This window comes from Spermophilus citellus, assembly GCF_964194105.1.
Source record: "Spermophilus citellus genome assembly, chromosome: 3".
Classification (NCBI taxonomy): Eukaryota; Metazoa; Chordata; class Mammalia; order Rodentia; family Sciuridae; genus Spermophilus; species Spermophilus citellus.
In genome coordinates this window covers 89,055,116-89,080,414 of record NC_138184.1, presented here as the reverse complement: position 1 = coordinate 89,080,414, position 25,299 = coordinate 89,055,116, and the positions used below count along the sequence as shown (strand labels likewise).

Below are 25,299 nucleotides of genomic sequence, written 5' to 3'. Positions count from 1 at the left end.
TCATAACAGGCCAAGCTCTGTACAGGGGAAGAGGCACAGGCCTCTGCGACAGTTTCTGTGGACATCCTGCTGCATGAGGTGGTAACTTTCCCTTGTGGCCAGGTTGGAAAGAGCACTAGGACTGGAGATGAAAGCTAGCCAAGACTTTAGCTTTCAGTTGAAGTGGATTAAAATAATTGGGTTTTCATCAAAATACTCTACCACGCGGCCTGCGCAGTGGTTTCATTAATGAGGTTCTGGCATTCAGTTAGTTAGAAGAGATCAAAATAAAACACACAGACAGTACCTTATTTTAATGCTAGGTCCGAGACGGCTCGGTCTCCCTGTTTCCCTGCCTCCAGCCGCTCAGCAGGGCAGCGAGGATTACTCTGGGCTAGCAGGAGAGAGAGAGAGCGAACACGCCGGGGATCAGCCTTTTATTTGGGGGAAACAAGAGATTCAGGGGAGAATTCCATCCAATGAAGGTTGAGGGGGGGCTGCACTCCAAGGTCAGGGTCAGTGATTGGGTCTCCAGGGTCAGTGGTTACGCACACCCCCACACGGATGGGCTCTCTCATCAGGAAAGGGTCGGGATAACTCCGACACAGCCAGAGTGCCTCAGGCCCTTAACGGGAGTCACCCAATCACGTGTCAGAATGGCTCCCCACATATTCCCCCTTTTTATTCTTAACAATGAGGCGGCGGTTCACTCTCTGGAGTCCCCGGATTCTTGATTGGAGGACTCGCCATCCTATAGTTACAATACAAAAGAGAATTAACAGCAAAGAGAATAATCCAATAATGTACCAAGCGGAGTGCTTAAGAATATTTCCAGGGTTGAATCCATTTAATTCCTTCAATATTTGGTTAGCCAAAGAAGAAGGATCTGAAAAATCAGCTCTATTATTTTGAATGTCTTGGATATGGTGATGAAGTTCCAGAATATCCAAGCTATTATTACTATTTTGCCAAATACCTAATAAATGGGTTTTAACCTTCTCCCAATCCCAGAGAGAAGCATTGTACTTGGCAGCTGTAACACATACATACTTATAATTAGCATGGCATTTAAGCCTTTTCTTAAATTTTAAGGCTGAAAGTTCATTACCAATGTTAATAACAGTCGCCTCTAAGGCGTTTAACTTAGTCTCAATCCTTTTATCAATATTTACTTGATTACGCAGAGCCTTGGAAGTATTTTGAGCTAAATTATTAAGAAATTTTGTATGTTGAATATTCTGAGACAATGTCAGAGATGCAGAGACGGTTGAGGCAATAAATGAGACCAGTGCTAAGACACCAACAATTATGACTCCAATAGCACGTTTAGGTCTTGTTAGCTGGGCATGAATTTGTTGCAGGACTTGTAAACCAGCATCAGCATACCATGGCTCTGAAATATTAGCAGGTAATAAAACAAAAGAGGGCTGATGAAGTATCAGCACTCCTTTTTCTCCATTATACCTAGAAATACAATTGGTTAGGTTGCACTTATTACAAGTAACAAAATATCTATCATCTATCCATCTAACTTTTACATTTCCAATAATTAAAACATAAGGAGATTGGACACAGGCTCTTAGGCCATAGCAAGATCCCTCTTTACAGTTCTTGCCGACAAATTTTGGTAAAGGTTTATCTGTAAAATGTAAATACTCTGAGGCAGCAATTAAACGCCAAATATCTCTTTGAATGCCTCCTTCACTATAAGTCAAAATATTACTAACAAATCCTGCAGGTGTCATAGCAGAATTTCTTCGTAATTGTCTCTTATCAATTTTTGGAGACCAGTCTAAAATATACCCACTAGCTTTAGACACCTTATGTTGTACAGGAAAGGTATTTACACAATCCATCCATTTTGGAAAGGTGCCAATTTCAATTGTAGAACTATTTGGACAGTGGGGTACCGGTGGAGGTTTTGTAGAAATGACTGGCTTGTTATGGGAAAGTCCCATCTTAATTACTGATCTAGTATTAGGTTTTAAGTCTCCATAAATAGAATTATTTGTCAGTCTAGGTTTACCAATTGCTGTCTTTTTTTCAAATGATACTTTCAGACAGCCAGCATGTTTATCATGTGACCAACATAAAGGTAATTGGGCACTGTAGCCAGAATAATTAAATCTAGTCACATGATTGGGAGTAATATGAGTATCTGTAAATCCTCCCATCATGAATGAGTCATTAGTAAATACTGGAATAGATTCTCCAGTCCACACAGCTGGGTGTACCAGGGGTGGATCTGGGAAATATGTCCAATAAGTGTCTACTTGATTCCCTTTTACCTGACAGCCCAGTAGGGCAATTACTGTCGCTACCATCAAGACTGGGGTCCTGTTCTTTCCTAGGCGTCGAAGTATTTGGGAAGCCTGGGTTGTCAATTTCTTCACATCTTTCCACGAAATCAGCTTCTCGGCTGGTTCAATCTGGTCTTTCTTCATCTTTTTCCGATATCTCCTCCTTCTGGGTTGTGGCTCCTCCGTGTCTATCCTCAGTCGCTTGAGTCTGGGTTCTATCTCCTCCATGTCTGATAGCACGTTCAGGCACCCAGATAGGACGAAAAGCACCTTCTGGAAAAATACAAGCATGCCCTCGGCCCCATGATATTACCGGATCTGGGCCCTTCCACTGACCAGTCTGTAAATCTTTCCATAGAACTCTGCCTAAAGGGCCTGTCACCGAGGGAGACATTTGCCTCTCAGCAGCAGTGTGACCTTTTGTGTCACAGTTTAAAAAATTTAAAACAAATAAGGCATGATTAAGGCTATTTTGGGGAGTCATTATCTTATTCCCCCTTTTTAATTTTTGTAATTGAAGCTTAATAGATAAATGAGCTCGTTCTACAATGGCTTGACCTTGGGGGTTATAAGGAATTCCTGTTTTATGATTAATTTGAAACTCTTGGCAAAATTGTTGAAAAGCAGAGCTTACATAAGCTGGAGCATTATCTGTTTTAATCTGCATAGGACACCCTAAAACAGAAAAAGCTGCTAAGCAATGAGAAATTACATGTTGAGTATTTTCCTTAGTACGTGCTGTGGCAAAAATAAATCTAGAATAAGTGTCCACTATGACATGCACATAACATTGCTTACCAAATTGAGGAATATGAGTTACATCCATTTGCCATATTTGATTTGGTTTTAAACCACGGGGATTTACCCCTGATGGCAGAGATGGAGTGTAAATAACACACTTAGGACATTGGCTTACAATCTGACGAGCCTGTTCTCTGGTAATACTAAATTTTTTACGTAAGCTAGAAGCATTTTGATGATGCAAGGAATGGGAAGCTAGGGCACAGTCATATGAAGACATCTGTTGACAAAAAGCTACTAATTTATCAATATTATCATTACCTGCAACCAAAGGTCCAGGGAGGCTAGAATGTGCTCGGATATGTCCAATAAAATATGGGTACTTCCTCATTAGCACTGTCTTTTGTAAATTATGAAATAATTCAAATAACTCCTGTGATGAAGTAAACCCAATAACTGAGGTTTCAATATTTTTGGTAACTCTGACTGCATATAAGCTGTCAGAATAGATATTAATAGGCTCATTTGAAAAATAATCTAAGGCCAAAATCAGGGCTTGAAGTTCTGCCCTTTGAGCTGAAGTATAAGAAGTTTGTATTACCTCTGTGTGAACACGGCTGAAGAAACCTGCCTTACCAGAGCTGGAACCATCTGTGAACACCGATAAAGCTCCCTCTATTGGATGGGAAAGTACAATCTTTGGAAAAATAAGTGATGTTAATGATGCAAATTGTACAATCTTATCACGAGGATAATGGCTATCTATCTGGCCAGGGAAATCTGCAAAAGCTATCTGCCATGAACTAGAAGTTTGAAAAAGCCAATTAGTCTGTTGAACAGAAAATGGAATAATTATGATATCAGGCTCAGATCCAATTAATTGTAAAATCCTAGTTCTACCCTTAATCACTAATTGAGCTGTAGAATCATGAAAAAGTGTTAATGTCTTTTGAGGGGAATGAGATAAGTAAATCCATTCAATAACTCCTAATTTTTGTCATATGGCTCCTGTTGGGGTATGTTCAGTTGGAAATATTAATAAATATATTATTTCTTTAGGATCTATTCTAGTAAGCTGTGAATTTTTAATTGCAATTTCCACTTTCCTTAAGGCTGCTTTGGCCTCCAAAGTTAGTTGACGTGGAGAGGTTGGAGAAGGATTTCCTTGTAATATCTGAAATAAAGGACTTAACTCAGAAGTAGTTAACTTTAAGGATGGTCTTAGCCAGTTAATATCTCCTAATAGTTTTTGAAAATCATTAAGGGTACGTAACTCCTTAACTCTTATCTGAAGATTTTGAGGACGGATTGTACTCCCTTGAATTATCTGACCTAGATATTGAAAAGGAGATACCTTTTGAATTTTTTGAGGAGCTATACTTAAACCCAATGTTGTAAGTGAGGTCTCTAACTGAGTAAAAATTTCTGAAAGTACTTCTGAATTAGCATGGGCCAATAATATATCATCCATAAAATGAATAATGTATGCATCAGGGAAGCTATTTCTAATGGGATCTATTGCCTGATCAACATATTTTTGACACAGGGTAGGGCTATTACGCATTCCCTGAGGAAGGACTTTCCAGCAGTATCTTTTAACAGGTTCCTTAAAATTAACTGCTGGGACAGTGAAAGCAAATTTTTCACAATCTTCAGGATGTAACCTTATAGAGAAAAAACAGTCTTTTAAATCTATTACCATCAAGCTGTAATCTAAAGGAATGGCTGTGGGGGAGGGAAGTCCTGGCTGTAATGATCCCATAGGCCGAATTGCCTGGTTTATTGCCCTTAAATCCTGTAATAACCTCCAATTTCCTGACTTTTTCTTAATAACAAAAATAGGTGTATTCCAAGGGCTAAGTGTTGGTTCAATATGACCAGCTTGAAGTTGTTCCTCAACTAATCTATGAATTATTTTAAGCTTTTCCCCTGAGATGGGCCACTGAGAAATCCAAATAGGCTCTTCTGTGAGCCACGTAATTTTTTCAGCTGTTTTAAGGATCGGGGAAGTACTCAGTGCCCCTAATAAAAATTTTGTCCTGAAGTATTTACTAATCCTTGTCGTGGAGACTGGCTTGTAAACAGATATTCTTCCTGAAAGTTTTCCCTATCATCTCCAGGAAAATACCTTTGATTAATTTCTTCAACTGACCTTATAGAATTTGGGGTGACTAGTAGCAGTCCCATTTTGGCTAGTATATCTCTTCCCCATAGATTAGCTGGTAAAGACTCTAACACATAAGGCTTAAATATTCCACTGTTCCCATCAGAATCTTCCCAACGGAGATAGTTGGCACTTTGAGCAGGCTGTGAAATTTTTCCTATTCCTTCTAGATTAGCTGAGGCTGTATGTAGAGGCCATGTCCTGGGCCAAAATCGGCTGGACAACACGGAGCTATCAGCCCCTGTGTCAATTATTCCTAGGAAATTTTTATTATTAATTCTAAGTTTTAATAAAGGGCGTTCTTGTCGTACTAACTGGGACCAATATACTCTGTCCGGCGGTTTAGAAACTGAATCTGCCGGCAGGTGCCTTTCTGAGACACAAGGCAATAATATTAATTGAGCAAAAATATCCTTTGGGGTGAGTCTTAGGGCATAATTGGATCTTACAGTAACATATAATTGCCCTCTAAATTCTGAATCTACCACACCAGGTATTACTTCAATAGCTCCCTTTAAATTATTACGCCCCAAAATTAAACCTACAGTATTTTCAGGAAGCGGCCCGAAAATCCCAGTAGGGATTTGTGTTGGTCCCGTTTCAGGATCTAATTCAACTGTCTCTGAAGGTCCTAAGAAAACTGTCTGTGATCCATGTCTCTGCTCCGGTAAAAATCGCGGACTGTCCTGGTCGGCGCCGCTAGTGACGTCACACTGTGCGACGTCTCCCCATATTGTTTCTGGGCCCGGGGAGGGGCCGAACGGAAGTTTTTTGTCCCCTCGCTAGGAGGAAATACTTGTGGCGAGAAGGCGGGCTCATCCGCGCCACCCGAATCAACCACGTGGCGCCGAGTCCTGCAATATCTATTATCGCCAGTAGATGGAGCCCTAAACCTAAATTTGCGTTGGCGACATTCGTAGGCGAAATGACCGGGTTTTCCGCAAACGTAACACTTGCTGCGGGACTTCTGAACTGAATTTTGTGGCCCCAAAGTTTCCTTTAATATTGTTGCTAAGGCTACCGTTTGTAACTGAGTGGAATCTAAGTCAGAACACAAGCGAATATACTCAGAAATTGTTCCTTTCTTACGATGGGGGCGGAGAACATCTTGGCAAATTTTGTTTGCGTTCTCAAAAGCCAATTGTCTAACAATAAATTCGCTAGCTCCTGGGTCTCCGATGGACCTGTTTGCAGCCTGATATAGTCGGGCTACGAAATCTGAATAAGTCTCATTGGCACCTTGTCTGATTTTGGTAAGAACTAAATTGGACTGGTCCTTGGGGACAATTTGCCTCCAGGCACGTTTTGCACAATCAGTTATTTGATTGTACACTACAAAATCATAATTTAACTGTCTTTCTAAATCAGCAAAATCTTCAGTCCCTAAAAACATCGCTACTGGCGTTTCTATGCCCTGTCTTCTGTTTCTTTCTGCCTGTTCATTACAAAAATCAGTCCAGTAAGTTTTCCAAAGTAAGTAATTTCCCCCGCTCAAACAAGATCTGGCTAAAAAAACCCAGTCACTAGGAGGAAGGGGTTGTGAGCAGATATTTTCTATCAGACTCTGAACAAAAGGCGAATTTGGGCCGTACGTTTCACATGCATTTTTTAATTCCTTGATAGTTTTAAATGGAATTACAGCATGAATTCTAACTCTCTGATTTTGCTCATCAGTTTGCTCAAAAACTGGAAAGAGGTGAAAACCAGTAGTATCCTCCCCCATTTCTTGAGCCTTCTTAATACCTTGCTGAACTGGGGTAAGAAAAGTCATCTTTAATTCAGCACACCTGTTAAATTTGGTTCTTCTAGCAGGTATCGGCTGAATTTTAAAGGCTTGGGCAGGTGGTGCTAAATGCAATCTATTAAAATTTCTCTCTAAGTCCTGAGTTTCTATGTCTAATTCTTCTTCCTCAGACTGCGAGCTGCTATCAGACTCTGTACTATCGCCATTTGGAATTTGGGTTTCTAACTCACGTGGCTGAGAAGAAACCTGAGCCCCGCTAGGAGTTTCCTTTGTATTTTCCTCTCCAGGAAGATTGGTTACCACTTCTGGAGGGCTCTCCAAGATTAGAGATGCTTCTTCTTTATCATGCTGTTCTGTATAATCTGTCTGTGGGCTAGCTTGCACATTTCTAACCTTTGTTTTAGCTCCTAGCGCTTTTGTTTTAAAACGGCTCAAAGGAAAGGAAATTAACTTAGCCTCAGGCTGATTTTCCATTTGAATAGACTTAATGGCTCTTTGAATACCTCTCAGAAGCTCTTCTGGTGGCCACGGACTCTGGTCCATGTATTCAAAGAGACAAATTTCTAGGGCCGTCCAAGTTTTCTGTATATTCTCTATGCCTCCAGGTATTTCAGTAGAAAGACAAACTCTCTGTAACTTTCTTCCTAATTTCTCCCAAGTAAGTAAATTTGGAGACTCTTGGTCACAAAACCAAGGACAATATTCACCTACAATCTTTAAGAATTGCAATAACTGAGTTTTCTTTATCTGTTTTCCTTTCTGATTAATTATACTGTCTAAAATAGTTAGATACATTTCCTTATCCGAAGAAGTAGAATTTCCCATTTTAAGTAAATTAACGTCTCTTTCCTTCAATATTTCCTGGTACTTTTGTGACTCAAATGTCATTTTTTCCTTTCTCTTATTTCTTATTTTCTTTATTCTCTTTATTACTTTTGTGACCCAAATGTCACTTCTTCCTTTCTCTTATTTCTTTATCTTCCTTATTTCCTCTTTATTTCTTTATTTCTATTTCCTTATCTTCCTTTCTCTTTATTTCTTTCCCTTAATCTTTTTAGCGCGCGCTCCCACTCAATCTAACTAATTCAGAATGCCCCCCTCTTGGGCGCCAATTCTACCACGCGGCCTGCGCAGTGGTTTCATTAATGAGGTTCTGGCATTCAGTTAGTTAGAAGAGATCAAAATAAAACACACAGACAGTACCTTATTTTAATGCTAGGTCCGAGACGGCTCGGTCTCCCTGTTTCCCTGCCTCCAGCCGCTCAGCAGGGCAGCGAGGATTACTCTGGGCTAGCAGGAGAGAGAGAGAGCGAACACGCCGGGGATCAGCCTTTTATTTGGGGGAAACAAGAGATTCAGGGGAGAATTCCATCCAATGAAGGTTGAGGGGGGGCTGCACTCCAAGGTCAGGGTCAGTGATTGGGTCTCCAGGGTCAGTGGTTACGCACACCCCCACACGGATGGGCTCTCTCATCAGGAAAGGGTCGGGATAACTCCGACACAGCCAGAGTGCCTCAGGCCCTTAACGGGAGTCACCCAATCACGTGTCAGAATGGCTCCCCACAAAATACATTTTTATCAAAATCAACAGATAAGCCAGGTACAGTGGTGCATACCTGTAATCCCAGCTACTGGGGAGGCTAAGGCAGGAGGATCATAATAAGTTCAAGGCCAGCCTCAGCAACTAAGCAAGACCCTGTCTCAAAATAAAAAATACAAAAAAAAAAAGGGGGTAGGGATATAGTTCAATGTAGAGCATCCCTAGATTCAACACCCAATACTGCAAAAATAATAAATAAATAAATAAATATGTAATTTATCTATATAATGGAATGTTGATTCAGTCATCAAAAGGAATGAGGCATTGACACATGCTATGACACAGATGAATCTTGAAACATGCTCAGTAAAAGAAGCCAGACACAAAAGGCCACATATTGCAGGATTTCATGAGTGTCCAAAGTAGACACATGTACAGAGGCAGAAGGCAGGGCCTGGGCAAGACAGCATGGGGAGTTCATGAGTCCAGAGTTTCTATTTGAGTGATAAAAATGCCACTCAGTTTGTGGAAATAGTGGTGATGGTTGCACATGGTGGCTATAATTGATACCATTGAATTACACATTTTTAAATCGTTAAAGTGGTAAATTTTAAGTTGCGTATATACATATATTTTATTTTTATTTCTTTTAGTTGTAGTTAGACACAAATATCTTTATTTTATTTATTTATTTTTATGTGGTGCTGAGGATCAAACCCAGGCCCTCTCAAGCACTCTACCACCCAGCCACAATCCCTTAAGTTGTGTATATTTTATCACAATGAAATAAGATCTGTGTCATGGAGAATGAGTCACACAGTGAACCGCTGGGAGGGAGATCAGCCAGGAGCTTGTTGCAATAGCCCAGGTGAGAGAGCAGAGGGGAGAGGGGAGAGAAGAGGAGACAGGAGAGGCCAGGCAGTAGGGAGGTCACCAAGGCAGTTTGGGAGCGATATTTCAGCAGGAGAGGCCCAGGGACATCCAGGTGGAGAGTTCTCTAGCACTTCCTCATCAGGAAGAAGAGGGGATGCTGAGAGAGCCCTTGTTGAGATTAGGCTCTTCTATCTGGGGAACAATGGTGCTGGTGGCCTTGTCACCATGGGTGGTGTTCAAGGGATGGCCGGGAAGGGGATCCTGAGAAGAGACTAGAAAGAAGGGCCATAGCAGAAGGGAACTAGGGGGCTGTGGTATCAGAGAAGCCACAGGAAATGCAGTGTCAGATGCCACTGAGACCCAGGTAAGGTAAGGGTGGAGACTGGGTGGCGTGGCCTGTGGAGATCTCCAGGAAGCTGGGGGACCCGACCCTCGCTCCAGGACATTAACAGGACTTCTGCCTAACCTTTTCATTCCCCTGGACTTGCCACTCCCTTCCCCACATACCCAACCAGGGCCTTAAGCTCCTGTTGGAGAATCTAGAGCTGCTGTCTGCCTCTAGGCCAGGGATTACGAAAGAAAACCCCCGCTATGAGCATCTACCTTGGGCCAGGTGTGGATTCACCGGATTCACCTGGTTTTCACAACAATCCTTTGAGAGTCAGCCAAACAGTGTGCCCCCAAATTCCTGTCCACCCAGAACCTCAGGATATGACTCATTTGGAAACAGGGTCTTGCAGATGGAATTAGTCAAGATGAAATCATACTGGATGAGGACGGCCCGACACCCAGGGAAGAATGAAGACTGAGAGACACGGGGTGGGGGGCGGGAAACACCTGCGAAGATGGAGGCAAAGGCAAAGGCCAAGGAACGCTGAGGGGTGCCACAAGCAGTGGAAGCCAGGGGAGGGACCCCAGCAGGAACCAACCTGCTGACACCTTGATTTTGGGCTTTTGGCTTCCAGAACTATGAGAGAGTAAACTTTTGCTATTTTAAGCCACCCAACTTGTGGTAATTTGTTACAGCAGCCTCAAGAAGTCAAACAGTAGGTATTCGCCTCATTTTTTCCACAAATGGGAAAGTCACTTGGTTTCTTTAGGCCTCCAATCCTCACAGGAAGCACACAGCAGAACTGGGATGGAAGCCAGGTGGCCCCAGAGCCTGGGCGCTCTTCCTCCTGGCCACATGGCTAGCATGTCACTCAGGAATCCACCAAGTCAGCATATAGGCGTTACCACACGCTGCGGTTTTGCTTTCTGGAACTCCAGGGCTCTTTCCCTCCACTTTGGTGGACATCTACTGTATTCCCAGTGATTAAACCGAGCTGCACTCGCGTTTCCAAATTCCCAGTCCCATTCCCAGCTAAGCCAGCCTCCTGCTTGGCAGCTGTTGCCCCAAGCAATACAGCAGTCTGCCCACACCCAGCTGCCCACGCAGCTTCTTGCTAGCATTTCCCAAACTACCTGAGGTTAAGGACTCTTTCTAAATTTGTCACTCTACTGCAGACAAATGCTTTCATAAAGTAAAAACACTGTGGCAAGGTCAGAGGGCCACTGAGTTCCCAGAAGCTTCCTCTCACTTTCTCTGCTTCCTGTTCAGCACGGGCCAGCTCAGCCTGTGTGTCACGCATTGAGCAGTGCTGTGCTGGCCCCTAGAAGTCCCTCAATTCCTCAGCTGATGCACTAGAAGAAAGGGGGGCACAAATGCTGAGCTTCATGATTAGGAAGAAGGGCACTGAAGGGTGGCCACCTTGATTCCTGGAGACTCCCTTCCAGCGTCACCAGCAAGAGGGGCATGAGCTGCCAAGCAGACCTGGAGGGTGCAGAATCCCACCGCCTGGGCCCAGGCTCCCATGTCCGAGCCTGGACTTGCTGACTTCCTCTCTAGGCCCTGGGCTGGTCTCTGCGACACTGGACTGAAAGGACTCGCCATCTACCCAGGGGACAATGCCTACTGTGGTTCACGTCTCAGATGTTGCAGTGGGTCAAGGGCTCTGGGTCCTACCATGAGAAGAACGCCAGACCCATTCCCCTGGAGGGCTCCCTAGAAAGCCCCGGTCCCTAAAACTGCAAAGGTCATCCCCAAACCAGGGAAGGCTGAGGACACCACAGCCCAGAGGAGCCTAGGGGACATGACAAGTCAATCTAAGGTGGTCACCTGGATGGGATCCCAAAACAGAATAGAGACATTAGGATGAAAGGAAGGAAATCTAGGTACACTCCTATGTAAATAATGACAATGTTCCTTAATTCAACAATGTACTACGCTAGTGTAAGATGTAAATAAAAGGGTACAGGAAACCTCTCTACTATCCTTCGATTTTCCTATTAATCTAAAACCACTCTAAAAAAGTGAAAGGCTACTAATTTTAAAGGAGGGAAAGGTCAACTGAAGGTTGTGAGCAGGGTGTGCTGTCAGAAGTGGAGGGGCTGCCGAGGAACAGCGTATGGGAGAGCCTCTGTGGCAGGCAAACACATGGAACACAATAAAGCACACCCACCAGGAAATGTGCCGCAGCCGGGAGGCCAGGCAGCATGGAACACATATGGTGTGCTGGGGCAAGGGAGCACTTGGGGATGACCACTTAGGACTTCCCAGGGAGGCTGGGTGGAGCTCAGTGGTATAGCCTTGCCCAGCTAGTACGAGGCCCTGGGTTCCTTGCCCAGCACTGAAAAATAATTTTTTTCCCCAGAAAAGGTAGGCTGACCCGGGACTAGAAAAATCTGTCTTTATGAAAGCAATGGTTTTGATTGCAAATGGCCGATTTGACTTCTGGTTTATCCTTTGAGCTTATGTGTGCTGGGATACTGTGAGTCAGCCCCTCCCAGCCCAGTCTACTTGGGGCCACCAACTAATCAAGTTTCTGGGCCTCAGTGTTACTCGTTCTTTGCTTCCTGGGTGGCAGACACTGTACAGAAATCAGGGGGAAAAGAAGCGACTACACGCTCTCTCTGCTTCTTGGTGGCCATGTCCTGACCTGCTTTCCTCTACCACACCCTTCCACCATGAAGTTCTGCTCACCTGGAGCCCCAAGGTATGAAGCTGTCTACTGATGGACTAAGGCCTCTAAACCATGAGCCCCCAAATAAACTTTTCTTCCTCTAATTATTCTTGTTAGGTCTTTTTGTTATAGCAGTGAAAAAGTTGACTTAAATGTTTCTTTTGAACAAGACCACTTAGGAATTAAATGAGGAAGAGGAGGAGGAGAGGAGGAAGAGGAGGAAGAGGAGGATGAAGAGGAGGAGGAGGAGGAGGATGAAGAGGAGGAGGAGGAGAGGAGGAGGAGGAGGAAGAGGAGGAGGAAGAGGAGGAGGAAGAGGAGGAGAAGGAGAGGAGGAGGAGGAGGAAGAGGATGAGGAAGAGGAGGAGGAGGAAGAGGAGGAGGAGGAGGAGGAGGAGGGGGAGGAGGGACTGCACAAACCTACCCTGTGAAGGTGTCCCATATAATTATCAGGCAGTCTGGCCCTTTGTCCGCTGTGGCAACCCACCGCCTGTCTTCACTGATGCAGAGGCAGGAGATGAGGTTGGGGTGGCCCTGTGGAAGTGAGAAGAAACTGCTCTGAAGCACCCAGGATGGGCCCAGCCTCACGCACCTCAGAGAAGACTGGGGACCCGCAGAGAAATCTGAGCTCCCTTCAAGGCTCCTCTGGGTAGGAACTTTTCCCGTGGGCCTGCCCATGGTTTCCTCCATCTCCTGGTGGGTTTCTCAGAATTCCTCTCCTCAAACACTCCCCACAGGAACGGTGGCTCCCTGGGGGTGGGGGGATTACCCAACCCCCAGCCCAGGTTGAGAAAAAGCTGATGCCTGGGATCTCCCACCCACCCCCGCAGCCCACCTCCTGGGACACAGTTCCCCTCTGGAGAGAGACAATCCTCCTGGTCTTTCTTATGGTCCTAGGGTGGCCCCGCACAACAGAGGCATCCTGCGGAAGCATGTGAACGCCTGAAAGGGCAGCACTCTGCGGGGAAGGCCCTGTGTCCTTCAGTTCCCTCACTCCCTCCTGGCTCTGCACCAGCCACCTGGCCTTCTCTCTGAGCCTCACACAGGAGCACGTGGAGCTCCCTCGCTTTGGAAAGTTCTTTCTCTTAAACTGTCCCTGTTAGCTCATTCTCATCCCTCAGGTCTCAGCAGAAACAGACTTTCTAAATCCCTGCCCACCCAATCCAAAATGCAGGCTGCAGTGGCCACGCCCATAATCCCAGGGCTCCTGAGGCTGAGGCAGGAGGTAGCCTCAGCAATTTTAGCAAGGCCCTCAGATTGAGTGAGACCCTGTCTCAAAACAAAAAATAAAAAGAACTGCGGGGCTGGAGTTGTGGCTCAGTGGTAGAGCACTTGCCTAGCATGTGTGAGGCACTGGGTTCAATTCTCAGCACAGCATAGAAATAAATTAATAAAGTAAAGGTCCATCAACAAATAAAAAAATATTTTAAAAAAAAGGACTGGGGATGGGACTGGTAAAGAGTAAAGTGACTGGTAAAGTGGTAAAGAGCCCCTGGGTCCAATCTCCAATACCAAAACATTAATGTTAAAAATAATAAAACAGGGCTGGGGATGTGGCTTAAGCGGTAGTGCGCTCGCCTGGCATGCGTGCGGCCTGGGTTCGATCCTCAGCACCACATACAAAACAAAGATATGTTGTGTCCGCCGATAACAAAAAATAAATATTAAAATTCTCTCTCTCTCTCCCTCTCTCACTCTCTCTTAAAAATAATAATAATAATAATAATAATAATAATAATAATAATAATAATAATAATAAAACAGGGGCTGGGGTTGTGGCTCAGTGGTAGAGCATTTGCCTAGCACATGTGAGACACTGGGTTCGGTTCTCAGCACCACATATAAATAAATGAATAAAATAAAGGTCTATTAACTACTTTAAAATAGTTAAATAATAACAACAACAACAACAATAATAATAATAATAATAATACATTTAAAATTTTTAAATTAAAAAAGGACTGGTAAAATGCCCCTACGTTCAATCCCCAGTACCAAAGATAAATAAGTAAATAAATAAATAAATAAAATGAAATAAAATAAAGAGGGCTGGGGATGGAACTCAGTGGTAAGCATCCCTGGGTTCAATTTTTTAAAAAGTTAAAGTAATTCTCTCTCACCCCGATTTTTCTTGGAGTATTTTTGCTCTGTTATAGTGTGACCATGTCGTCATGCGTTCACCTGTCTGATGTCTCTCCACACTAGTCTGGATGCTCACTATGGCAGGGACTACACTTGCTTTGTTCACGACTGCAGACCCACAATCAGAAACGCAGTGGTCATGATTCACATTTGTGATATGATGAATGGTCAAGGCCATTCCCAGCCATTGACTGGTGAGGCTGGACTCTGTGGGGCATGACCCTCCTTTCCCTCTCCCAGCTCAGCAGAGCCTGTCTACAAGCTCCCTTCCTTTGGGCTGGAGCTTCTGCCCTCTGTGCTGCACACTCAACCAAACTCCAAGGCTGCTGCCTGCTGATTGATGTCAGTGTTTCTGTGCTTCCAGGAAGGAAACTCCTGGAGCTGCGTGTTTGTGTCTTGGACTCCTGGCTCAGTGCTGAACATTGTCTGGGTTCTTGGTAAATACTTTGTGAAGGTTTGAACTAGGTATTGACTAAGGAGGGTCCTATAACAATGCACATCAATGAAAATATAACACAGACCTGTTCATCAGGTCAACCAGTGGCATGTCAGACACCAAGAAACAGGACAGTTAGGTAGATGAGTGACGACAATGAGAGGGGTAAAATGTTAAGAATGAAGGAAACAGAGTGATAGGAGGAAGACAGCATGGAGGATGCACTGGAGGAAGGCAGGGTTAAACTAAGAGAGCTACGGTAGGGAGGGAGGGACAGGAGGCCCACTGACCTCCTAAATATATTCAGGTCAAGAGAACTCCAGTCACTGTTTACCACCCATAGTCTTGGGCAAGTCACTTAAACTATTCTGAGCCTCAGTTTCTTTTTCTTTCAAATGGGTATGTTAATACCCACATCTCAGCTTGGTTATGAGGATCCAAGCTCATTGGAAACTGGAAAGGAGTCTAAGTATTCATTAGGCCTGACTCCCTGGTGAACAGATGTCCTTGTGTTCATTGTGGTTCTCTGGAGACATCATAGTCTACATTGTCCACATTTTTGCAGAAATGTAAAAAATACAGATGTTTTAAATTCTTGCAAGGATAAAATTAATATCCACTGCTATTTGTCAACTGATGCTGATTAGAATCATAGACATAACATGTTTCTAAAAGCAGGATTTGTTGTAGTTCAAAGGAGAGGCAGGAAAGTATGACAATGATACAGTGAAGTCAGTCTGAAAGTCCAAAGCAAAACACTACCTGCAAGTTAGAGCCCTTTACAAGCAGGAAAAGCCCCACATACCTGCAGGTGGTACTGGCTATTCCTGAAGATATTATAGATGACAGCATTGTGAGAAGACACGTACAGAAGGACTCTATGGTTCTTCTCACGGACATAGAAGACAGGGAGGGAACTGTTCCATCCAAACGACCAGGTCAAGTTCTAGAAGACAAAAGCAAAACCAGCAGGATGCTAGTGTGCAGAGCCCAGAGCCACGCTCCTGCACTAATGCCCAGAGAAGAATTCCACAGCACCAGTGCCACAGAGAAAAATCACTTTAAGAAAATTCTCAGCAGTGAGCCGGGTACATGGTACAGGACAACAGTTCCAGCAACTCGTAAGGCTGAGGTAGGAACAATTGTGGGAGTCCAGAATTTTGATGCCAGCCTGGATGACAGCAAGACACCATCTCAAGAAAGAAAAAAAAAAGCCCGGTGGGGTAGTCCACACCTTTAATCCCAACAGCTTGGGAGGCTGAAGCAGGAGGATCATGAGTTCAAAGCCAGTCTCAGCAATGATGAGGCGCTAAGCAACTCAGTGAGACCCTAAAATACAAGTGGCCTAGTGCCCCTGAGTTCAATCCCTGGTCCCTGTCCCCACAAAAAAATAGGGCTAAATATGTGGCTCAGTTGTCAAGTGCTTCTGAGTTCAATCCCTGGTACCCACCCCACACAAACAAAAAGAAAAAAGAAAAAGAAAGGCTCTACATGCTACAATATGAAAGAATCTTTGAAGAGGGGACACTCAGTGAAAGAAACCTCACACACACACACACACAAAAACAAAACAAAACAAAACAAAACAAAAAAAACCCTACATTAGATGGGCAGGTGGTACACACCTGTAGTCCCAGTAGCTCGGGAGGCTGAGGCAGGATGATCACAAGTTTAAAGCCGGCCTCAGCAACTTAGGAAGATGCTGTCTCAAACAAATAAAAGGGGCTAGGGATGTTGCTCAGTGGTAAGCATCCCTGGACTCAATCCCTGGTACCCATCCCCCCAAAAAATTAAGAACAGAAGAGAATGGGGAGTAGCTTATAAGAGGAAGTCTTATAAGCTGATAAGAGGTGCACAGGGCAGAGAAATTGCTGCAAGATAAAAATGGGTGATGTAGAGAAAAACAAGAAGGTTTTTGTTCAGAAGTGTGCCCAGGGCCACACCAAGGGAAGAGCAGCCAGTGCAAGACTGGGCTGAGCCTCGGACTGCTTGGGTGGAAGGCATGTCAGGCCTGGGTTCCCCAACAGGAAGACAGGTGTCACCTGGGGACAGGGAGCATTGATAGAGTATTTAGAATCTCAAAAAGGAAACTCCCAGAACAAAAACTATCTGAAAAACTCAGAAAAGCTACTAACGTGTAATAGCCACAGGGTTGTTTATTGCAGAACAGAATGCCTCATGGCTTTCTTGCATGCACCATCATTTACTTAATGACAGACAACAGAATTCAGATCAGGAATGGCTGGCAGATTTTTTTTTTAGTTGTAAATGAACACCATAGCTTTATTTTTAATTTATTTATGTGGTGTTGAAGATCAAATCCAGTGCCTCACACATGCAAGGCAAGCACTCCACCACTGAGCTACAATCCCAGCCCTGGCAGAATATTTTTTTGGACAGGCTTGGTTCAAATAAAAAATTGATCTGTAGTTCAATGGATATGATTTTTTAAAAAGTTTTGATGATAATCCCAGTTCAGTAAGTATGATCACCATTTTTCCTTTCCAGAGATATGGTTAGAATTCATTAGTAATGTCCAATCTTTCACAGGGTGGTGAAGGCCATTTAATGCCTACTGAAGGCTGGTTTTATACTTAGATTACATGACTGGTTCTGTGAACAAGTTTAAATCCTGGAGGAGATCCCTTCACTGTCTCTGAACCCAACAAGACTCACACGTGTTTCAATTTGTGTTCATCAGCCTGTTAAGGGCCGTGGCTGAGGACAAGGAAGCAGTCTGGTCTACTTTATATTTTTGTTGACCAATCCAATTTAATTAGAATTACTCATATCTAAAATGCTGCCTTTTCCAGGTGCAGTGGTACATACCTGTAATCCCAGTGGCTTGGGAGGCTGAGGCAGGAGGATTGCAAGTTCAAAGCCAGCCTCAGCAAAAGCAAGGTGCTAAGTAACTCAGTGAGACCCTGTCTCTAAATAAAATATAAAATAGGGCTGGGAATGTGGCTCAGTTGTCAAGTGTCCCTGAGTTCAATCCCCAGTATCCAAAATAAAATAAAATGCTGTATTTTACTTCTGTGTAATATCAAATAAAGAATATGTAACACATTTTTTGCAAGTTCAGATGTTTTAAAGTCAGCATGATACAATAGCAAACTAGATTATACTTTTGAATACTTTCTGTATCAGACTGAGTTATAATGCAAGATTGTCTTTAAACAGCTATTCAAAAACACAAAAACTGTGGGAAAACTGTGGAAGTGTGATTGGGTAATGGTGCTTTTGCCAACTCACTAGAAGGATTAAAGTAGAAGAGATATCCCATCGCACAAATTTGCAAATTATGTGATCATAAAATTTGAGATAATTAAAAATGAAATCAAAGATCAAAAAAATTAAAAATAGCATTATCACACCAAGAATGATGGCACGTGCTTGACGTCACAGCTACTCAGAAGGCTGAAGCAGGAGGATCACAAGTTCAAGGGTGGCCTGGGTAATTAACAGGACCTCGTCTCAAAATAAGAAAGAAAAAGCAGGGTAGGAGTGGGGAAGGTGGAAGGGCAGCAACTAGGGATGTACCTCAGTGGTAGAATGTCCCGGTGCTGGGGAAAAAATTACAATTCGATCTAGCAATTAAAGTTCTAAGTATAAATCCAAAACTGTTGAAAAGAAAGACTCAAAAGATATTGTACACTCATGTCCATAGCAGCACGATTCATAAGAGCAAAAGGTAAAGCAACCCCAGTGTCCACTGGTGAATGAATGGATGAACAGACTGCGGTCTTTCCCTACAGTGGAATATTATTTAGTCTTTCAAAGGAAGAAAGTTCTGACACAGGCTACATGGATGAACCTTGAAAACATGAAGGGAAATAAGCCTGTCGCGAGAGGACAAGCAATGCTCTGGTTCCAAATTCAGAGAGAGAAAGGAGAACAGCAAGTGCCCGAGGCTGAGGGAGGAAAGGAAGGAGAGATTTGGTTAAATGGGTGCAGAGTTTCGGGTTTACAAATGAAAAAGGAAAGGCAGTGGGATGGATGGATGGATGCCTCAGCAACTTAGCAAGGCCCTAAGCAACTGAGACCAATCTCTAAATAAATACAAGAAAGGACTGGGATGTGCCTCAGTGGTTAAGCACCTCTGGGTTCAATCCCAGTTAGGAAAAAAAAAAAAAAAGAAAGAAAGAAAGAAAGAAAGAAAAGAAAAAGTCTTTTATAGTAAATAGAAACCATTCCCTACTCTTCCATTCCCCAAGACCCAGACCTCACTAGGCACCAACCCACAGTGAGCAGTTAACATGGTGAAATTCCATTACTTCCTGAAAGCACAGCGAACAGTCAGGTGATAATAAAGTCAATAAGTAACTTTACAAGAAAGGCAAGTATTCAACCTAAGACTTGGTTCTTATATACCATTTTTCCTGGAAGGATAAAAGATAAAAAGACAAAATTCCCTTAGAAGAATTAAAAGTTCCACATTTCTAGGAATAAATCCAAAATAAAAATTTCATTAAATAAAAAAAATTATAGGTACTAAAACCTATTACATTTTTGGGGGGGCGGATAAGAGGTATGAAACCAGGGGTGTTTAAACACTGAGCCACATTCCCAGACCTTTTTATTTTTCATTTTCAGAAAGGGTCTTGCTAAATTGCTTAGGGCCTTGCAAAGTTGCTGAAGAGCTGGCTTTGAACTTACGATTCTCCTGCCTCAGCCTCCCAAATTGCTGGGATTACAGATATGTACCATTGAACCCAGCTAAATTTATTACTTTTAATTCAATAGAAAAGCTTTTTATTATAATTTTATGTTTAAAGTCTACTGCTTTTAATTCAATGACAGCTTGTTTTTGTAGTAATCTTGTGTGTATCCATACAGATTGTAGTGTATCCGTACAATGGGATACAATTCAATGATAAAAAGAAATGGCCTGCCGAGCCACAGCAGGACATGGAGAACCCTTACATGTATATTGCTAAGTAAAAGAAGCCCATCTAAAAGGGCTCCATACATTCTAGAAAAGGCAAAATGACAGAGACAGTGACAACAACTCCAGTGGCAGCCAGGGCCCAGCAGGAGGAAGGAGAGGGAATAGGTGGAGCACGAGGATCCCAAGGGTAGTGAATCTCTCCTGAAAGATCCTGAAATGGTGGATATACATCATTCCTTGCTTGTCAAAGCCCACACAGCATACAGCACAGAGTGACCCCCTAACGTGAACCAAGGACTTTAGTTAACAATGATTTGTCAATGTTGGCCCACTGAGGCCAACAAATGTACTTCTCTTGCAGGATGTTAATAAAAGGGTCACCTGGGGAAGAGGGAGGTGCAAGGGAGCCGATGGGGACTCTCTGTACTCTGGGATCAATTTTCAATAAGCTTAAACTGCTCAAAAATAAGGTCTATTAAAAATTAACCATGGACTGGGGTTGTGGTTCAGTGGTAGCACGCTTGCGTAGCATGGATGAGGCACTGGGTTCGATTCTCAGCACCACATACAAATAAATTTTTTAAAAAATAAAGGTCCATCAACTTCTTTAAAATATATATATAATATATATAAATATATATTTTAAACCAGGGGGCTGGGGCTGTAGCTCAGTGGTAGAGCACTTGCCTAGCATGGATGAGGCACTGGGTTCAATCCTCTTAAGTTCAATTAAAAAAAAAATAGATAAGTAAAATAACTTAAAATTCTTTTTAAAAAATTAGGGACAATTAATCAAACATGGAAGAATGTAGAAAGTGATGTTTGAATGATGAGATGCTAAAATCAGGGAATTATATTGGATTATAGAAACAAAATCGGAAAAGTTTCATTTCTTATCTTTGAACTAAGTACTTATAAAGTTAAATGGATATACCATACATTTTTCCCCAAGACAGACATAGCAGGTAATATGGCCAATTTCCCTCTCCTTCATTCTTCATTCTCTGTCCTATTCTGTTTCCATGTGCCTGTTCCTTATAATTTATATTTCTATTTAGATCTTTTATTGTGTGGGCGTGAGTGGTAGAACGATGGAATCATAATTGTCTCAAGCTGCAACTTCTAGGAACAGAATTATTTAATATTTGGTTCTTAAAAGCTGATTCATGCAAATGAAATTGTTCTTTTGGAAAGTCGCTAATCCTAAAAGGATCATCATATTCATCCTGAAAATTAATTTTTTCATTTTGTAAATTAGTTATAAAAAGCAAACATTTCTGGACAGACTCCTCTCCTCAGCTACAGCAGCTCTTCCCAGGTCAACTGGGCTGCCTTCACCCAGTGATGATGGGACTCGTCACCTAGCAGAGTGTTAATCCCTATATTCTATATCAGCTCTAATGTGGGGGACAAATGACCAGGAGGGAGCCACCTCTTACCTCAGCCTTTTGCTAAAACATGCTGATGTGAAAAATAAAATTTTATTGTCAAGCCTGAACTTCTCTGTGTGTGATATTCCTGAGATCCTGCTCATAAGAACATGATTACTTTGTTTCCTGGCTGGGTGGAATTCATGGTTATGTCTTTTGCCAGTAGCATTGTGACTTCTTTCAGGGGACCTCAAAAGAAAAAGGTGGCCACCCGAGGCACAAGAGAGAAGGAGGAGCACATTCCCCATGGCAACTTTTGTGAGAGGGAAGAAGGAATTAGAAGAAACATAAATGGCTACAGAGAAGTGAGCAGTTACATTTAAAAAGAAAAAATGGAGCTACAGGCACCGATATCAGAAACCTTCCAAGACATACTGAGTTTTCCACAAACTTTTTCCACAAATGCAAAATATCTCAGTGGTTAAAAAAGAAAAAAAAATTAAACCAAATGTGAGCTGTGTGTGTGTGCACCCTATGAGCACACAGTATGTTGGTGTTCGTCAGGAGAAAGATCAGGAAAGACACAGTCTCCCAGATGGAGCAGGGGTTCCCAGGGAAGTGAGATGGGTGAGAGTGGGTGTGGGAGAGGGCTCTTCCTTCAGACATGTCTATGTTGTATGACGTCTTTACAAAGAGCACTGATTGGTTTAAACAAAAGAAAAATAATAAAGGAGAAAGGTACTTCCAAAAAGCTAAAGAAACTTGCAAAGATCCAGGAAAGTTTTGGTCCTTCAGCGAGACCAAAGCCAACTGGAACCAGAACTGGGGAGTGGCTCTCCTGGAGGCCAGCGGCAGGCCTGGCATGGATTCCTCGCTCTCGCGGCCATCCTACCTGAGCTCTGGTGAGCTGGAGAAATAAGACCAAAGTCTGGATGGGCCCACAGCCCCATTAGTCTAAATCTCAGGCTAAACAACTGCAGGCTGCGGGGGACCCCTGCTCAAAGAAGGTCAAATCTCTAGAAAGGAGGTTTGTAGCAGTCTGCCTTCCCCACTGGATGACTCCACTCCCCATCGTCCTTGTCCTCTGCATCATACAGTGTAGAACACCCATGGTGGGTCACTGTGTTAGGAGCTATGTTGGGTACATTATATGCCATCGGTTGCTGCCAAACTTTCCACAGGCATAAGACTACAGGAAAAAAGAAAAACAGGGCAAATCCTAGGAAATGATTTTCTGAAAGTAGCAGATGGAGGAAGAAGAAGGGGAAAAAGAAAAAAAAACCCTGCTTTTCCTTCTCTGAGTAAATGATAATATTTTTATGCCTCCCAGATGGTGCTTCCCTGGAATATCAGCAGCAGAGGCAGAGACCTTGGGACAGGCTGGTGCTTTGCAAAGCAGTCTCCACTTTCATCACACCTGTCACTTTTCTGGCCAGGATTTGGGGAGCCCATAAAGGCATCAACCCAGTGGAGGGCGGAGAGGTGAGGCAAGAAGGGGAAGGGAAAGAACTGAAGGGACCCGGGAGGTTACAACGTGGCAGGTGGAGAGGAGAGGAAAGAGGGAGGAGGGAGAAGAAGGTGGGAAAGGAGAAGAAAAAGAAAGAGGGTGAGAGGAGAGGGAGAAAAGTCAAGGGGAGAGAGGGAGGACGAGATTTTGAGTCTCTTGCTCAAAACAGCACCCTATGCAACAAACTATGCATGGAATTTCCTGCCCGTTGAGCAACAGTATTGAACCCAGATGGAGCATTCATGTTCCCGTTCATCACACATGTCCAACCAGAGTTCTTAGCTTAAAAAGCATCTTTCTGGTGGGACGTTCTCCAGACACACATGCAATTCTCCTGTTTTCCCATACTCTCCAAGCACCAGGGAAATTAAGATGCACTTTATGCTTACCAAGGGGTACACAGGGGTGCTCTCATTCTTTTGGAACAAGGAATCCTCTGTGGTGGTGGACACCAGGGACTCCTTGGAGACCCTTTCTTTTTCTCCTTTTTCAGTGAGGTTGTATGACTCTTTCTTTTCATGTGTCCTTTCATCCTCTTCTGATTCTGAGGCTTCCTGTTCTGATATCAAATCCCCTTTTGCTTGTTCCACTGTGTCTTGGGAAGCTTCTCCAGGTTTCTCCTCAAGCTCTTCTGGGAACTGCCAATCTGTCTGATCTATCTCATTATTGATTTGCTCCAAATCCAGAAATGAATGTTGTGAGCTGAGATCTCTTAAAATTTCATTTGTTTCAGAATTGTCTGATGGTAAGGAAGACTTATCTCCTTGGGTTTCCTTTAAAAAGAAATAAAAGGAGATTGTGATTCTAAACACAGTGCCTCCTGCACATTCTCCTATTTATTGTTCCCTCTATTCTTCACCAGCCAGTCTTGGTGTTAGCCTCACCTTGGAATTATGAGATGTTTTTCATAATGTATCAGGAGCCTGGCACATTTTGTATTAAGAAATGAGTCCAAGGGGCTGGGGTTATGGCTCAGTGGTAGATGGCTTGCCTGGCATGTGGGAGGCACTGGGTTCGATTGTCAGCACCGCATATAAACAAATAAATGAATAAAGGTCCATCAATAACTAATAGGAAAAAAATGAGTCCTGGGTGAGTCTGGATTTATTCTCAGCCTACTAGCAGGCAACGACAGTAAAATCATTCTTTTAAGTGTCACTGGTGGTCTCCAAAAGCCTGCTAGACACAGAGTTATTTATGTTGGGCCAGGGCTGAGTTCTCCCCCACTAGGAACAGACTGGGGAGGCCAATACCACTGTTATTGCACTGATGCTAAGATGAGCCCACTTCCGCTAACCCCTACTGCCCTTTAAAGTCAGCTGAGTGCACGCCTCCCTCCAGGGAACTTGTCCTGATCATCCTCCTAAATGGGTTAAATTGACTTTTTTTTTTTTTTTTAATCTCCTATGCTTCTCACAATCCCGGCACCTCCATGTTGCTTTACGTATGTAGTTGTGGGTCTGCCTCCAGACATACCCTAGAGCTCCTTAATTAAATGGATTGTGTCTTATTTGGTTTTGTATCCCCAGAGCCTGGTGTATATTGAGTATTCAATTAATGATTTTGAATGAATGGAGGAATGAATTACAATTCTACTTACCAGGAAAGCTCCTGAAATGGATGACTGAGAACTAGAAAATTCTTTCTCCAAACTGATCATGGACATGATTTCTGAAGGTATCACTGTGATGTCCTCCTGGACTCCTGCAGCCTCTTCTTCCTCAGTTTTTCCAAACTTGTCCTCGGTTTCTTTTACAACAGCCTCTTCCTCCTTCACTACCACCTCCTCTTCCTCTGCCTCTCCTTCCTCCTCACCTTCACCCTCTTCTTCTTCCTTCTCCTCTCCCCCATCTCCCTTCTCCTCTTTTGTTTCTTCTCTCCACTCCTCCTTATCCCTTTTCCCCTCCTTCTTTTCTTCTTCCTCCTCTTCCTCCTCCTCTATCTCTTCCCCTTCCTCCTCCTCCTCCTCCGTCTCTTCTCCTTCTACCTCCTCTTCCTCCACCTTTCCCCCTTCCTCCTCCTCCTCCTCCTCCTCCTCCTGAGATTCTCTCCATACTGATGTGTCGTCTTCTTTTGATTTTTGCTCCATATTTTCTACCTCTTTATAATTCAAATTATATTCTTCTTCTTCCACGTCTGTTTCTTCACTTTCTTCTGCTTCTTCCGGGGCATTTTATTCTGCATGAGACATTCTTCTCTGTAGAGGTTCCTCTAGAGAGATATTGATCATAATAATCAGCAAGCCCCATTTTGATTCCTGGGTGTACTATCCTATTGATGAAATGTGCAATACCAGCTCTGGTTTCTTTACACAGGAATAAAAGGAATATCATATTTTTTTGTGTTACTGGGGATGGAGGCCATCCAGGGTGCTCTACCACTGAGCTACATCCCTAGCCCTTTTTTTAGTGGGGGAGAGTGGGTAGGTACCAGGGATTGAACCCAGGGGCCTTAACTACAAGGCCACATCCCCAGCCCTCTTTTTTAAAATATATTTTAAAATTTAAGTCTTTTTTTAAAAAATGTTTTAGTTGTAGATAGACATAATACCTTTATTTTTATTTATTTATTTTTATGTGGTACTGAGGATCGAACCCAGTGCCTCACACACAC

At 43.2% G+C, this 25,299-nt stretch overlaps 1 protein-coding gene across 1 annotated transcript in view; it reads right to left on the bottom strand.

The window, feature by feature from the left end:
* The window catches only part of CFAP251 (cilia and flagella associated protein 251), a gene marked incomplete at its 5' end in the record, with an annotated part of 74,515 nt that extends 49,599 nt beyond the window's left edge, over positions 1 to 24,916 (bottom strand). Inside the window, 5 exon segments of the mRNA XM_081288452.1 lie at positions 12,768 to 12,877; positions 15,727 to 15,867; positions 23,076 to 23,459; positions 24,287 to 24,859; positions 24,863 to 24,916. Of these exon segments, the coding sequence (XP_081144578.1) occupies positions 12,768 to 12,877; positions 15,727 to 15,867; positions 23,076 to 23,459; positions 24,287 to 24,859; positions 24,863 to 24,916 (1,262 nt within the window).
* Positions 24,917 to 25,299: the final 383 nt, after the last annotated feature.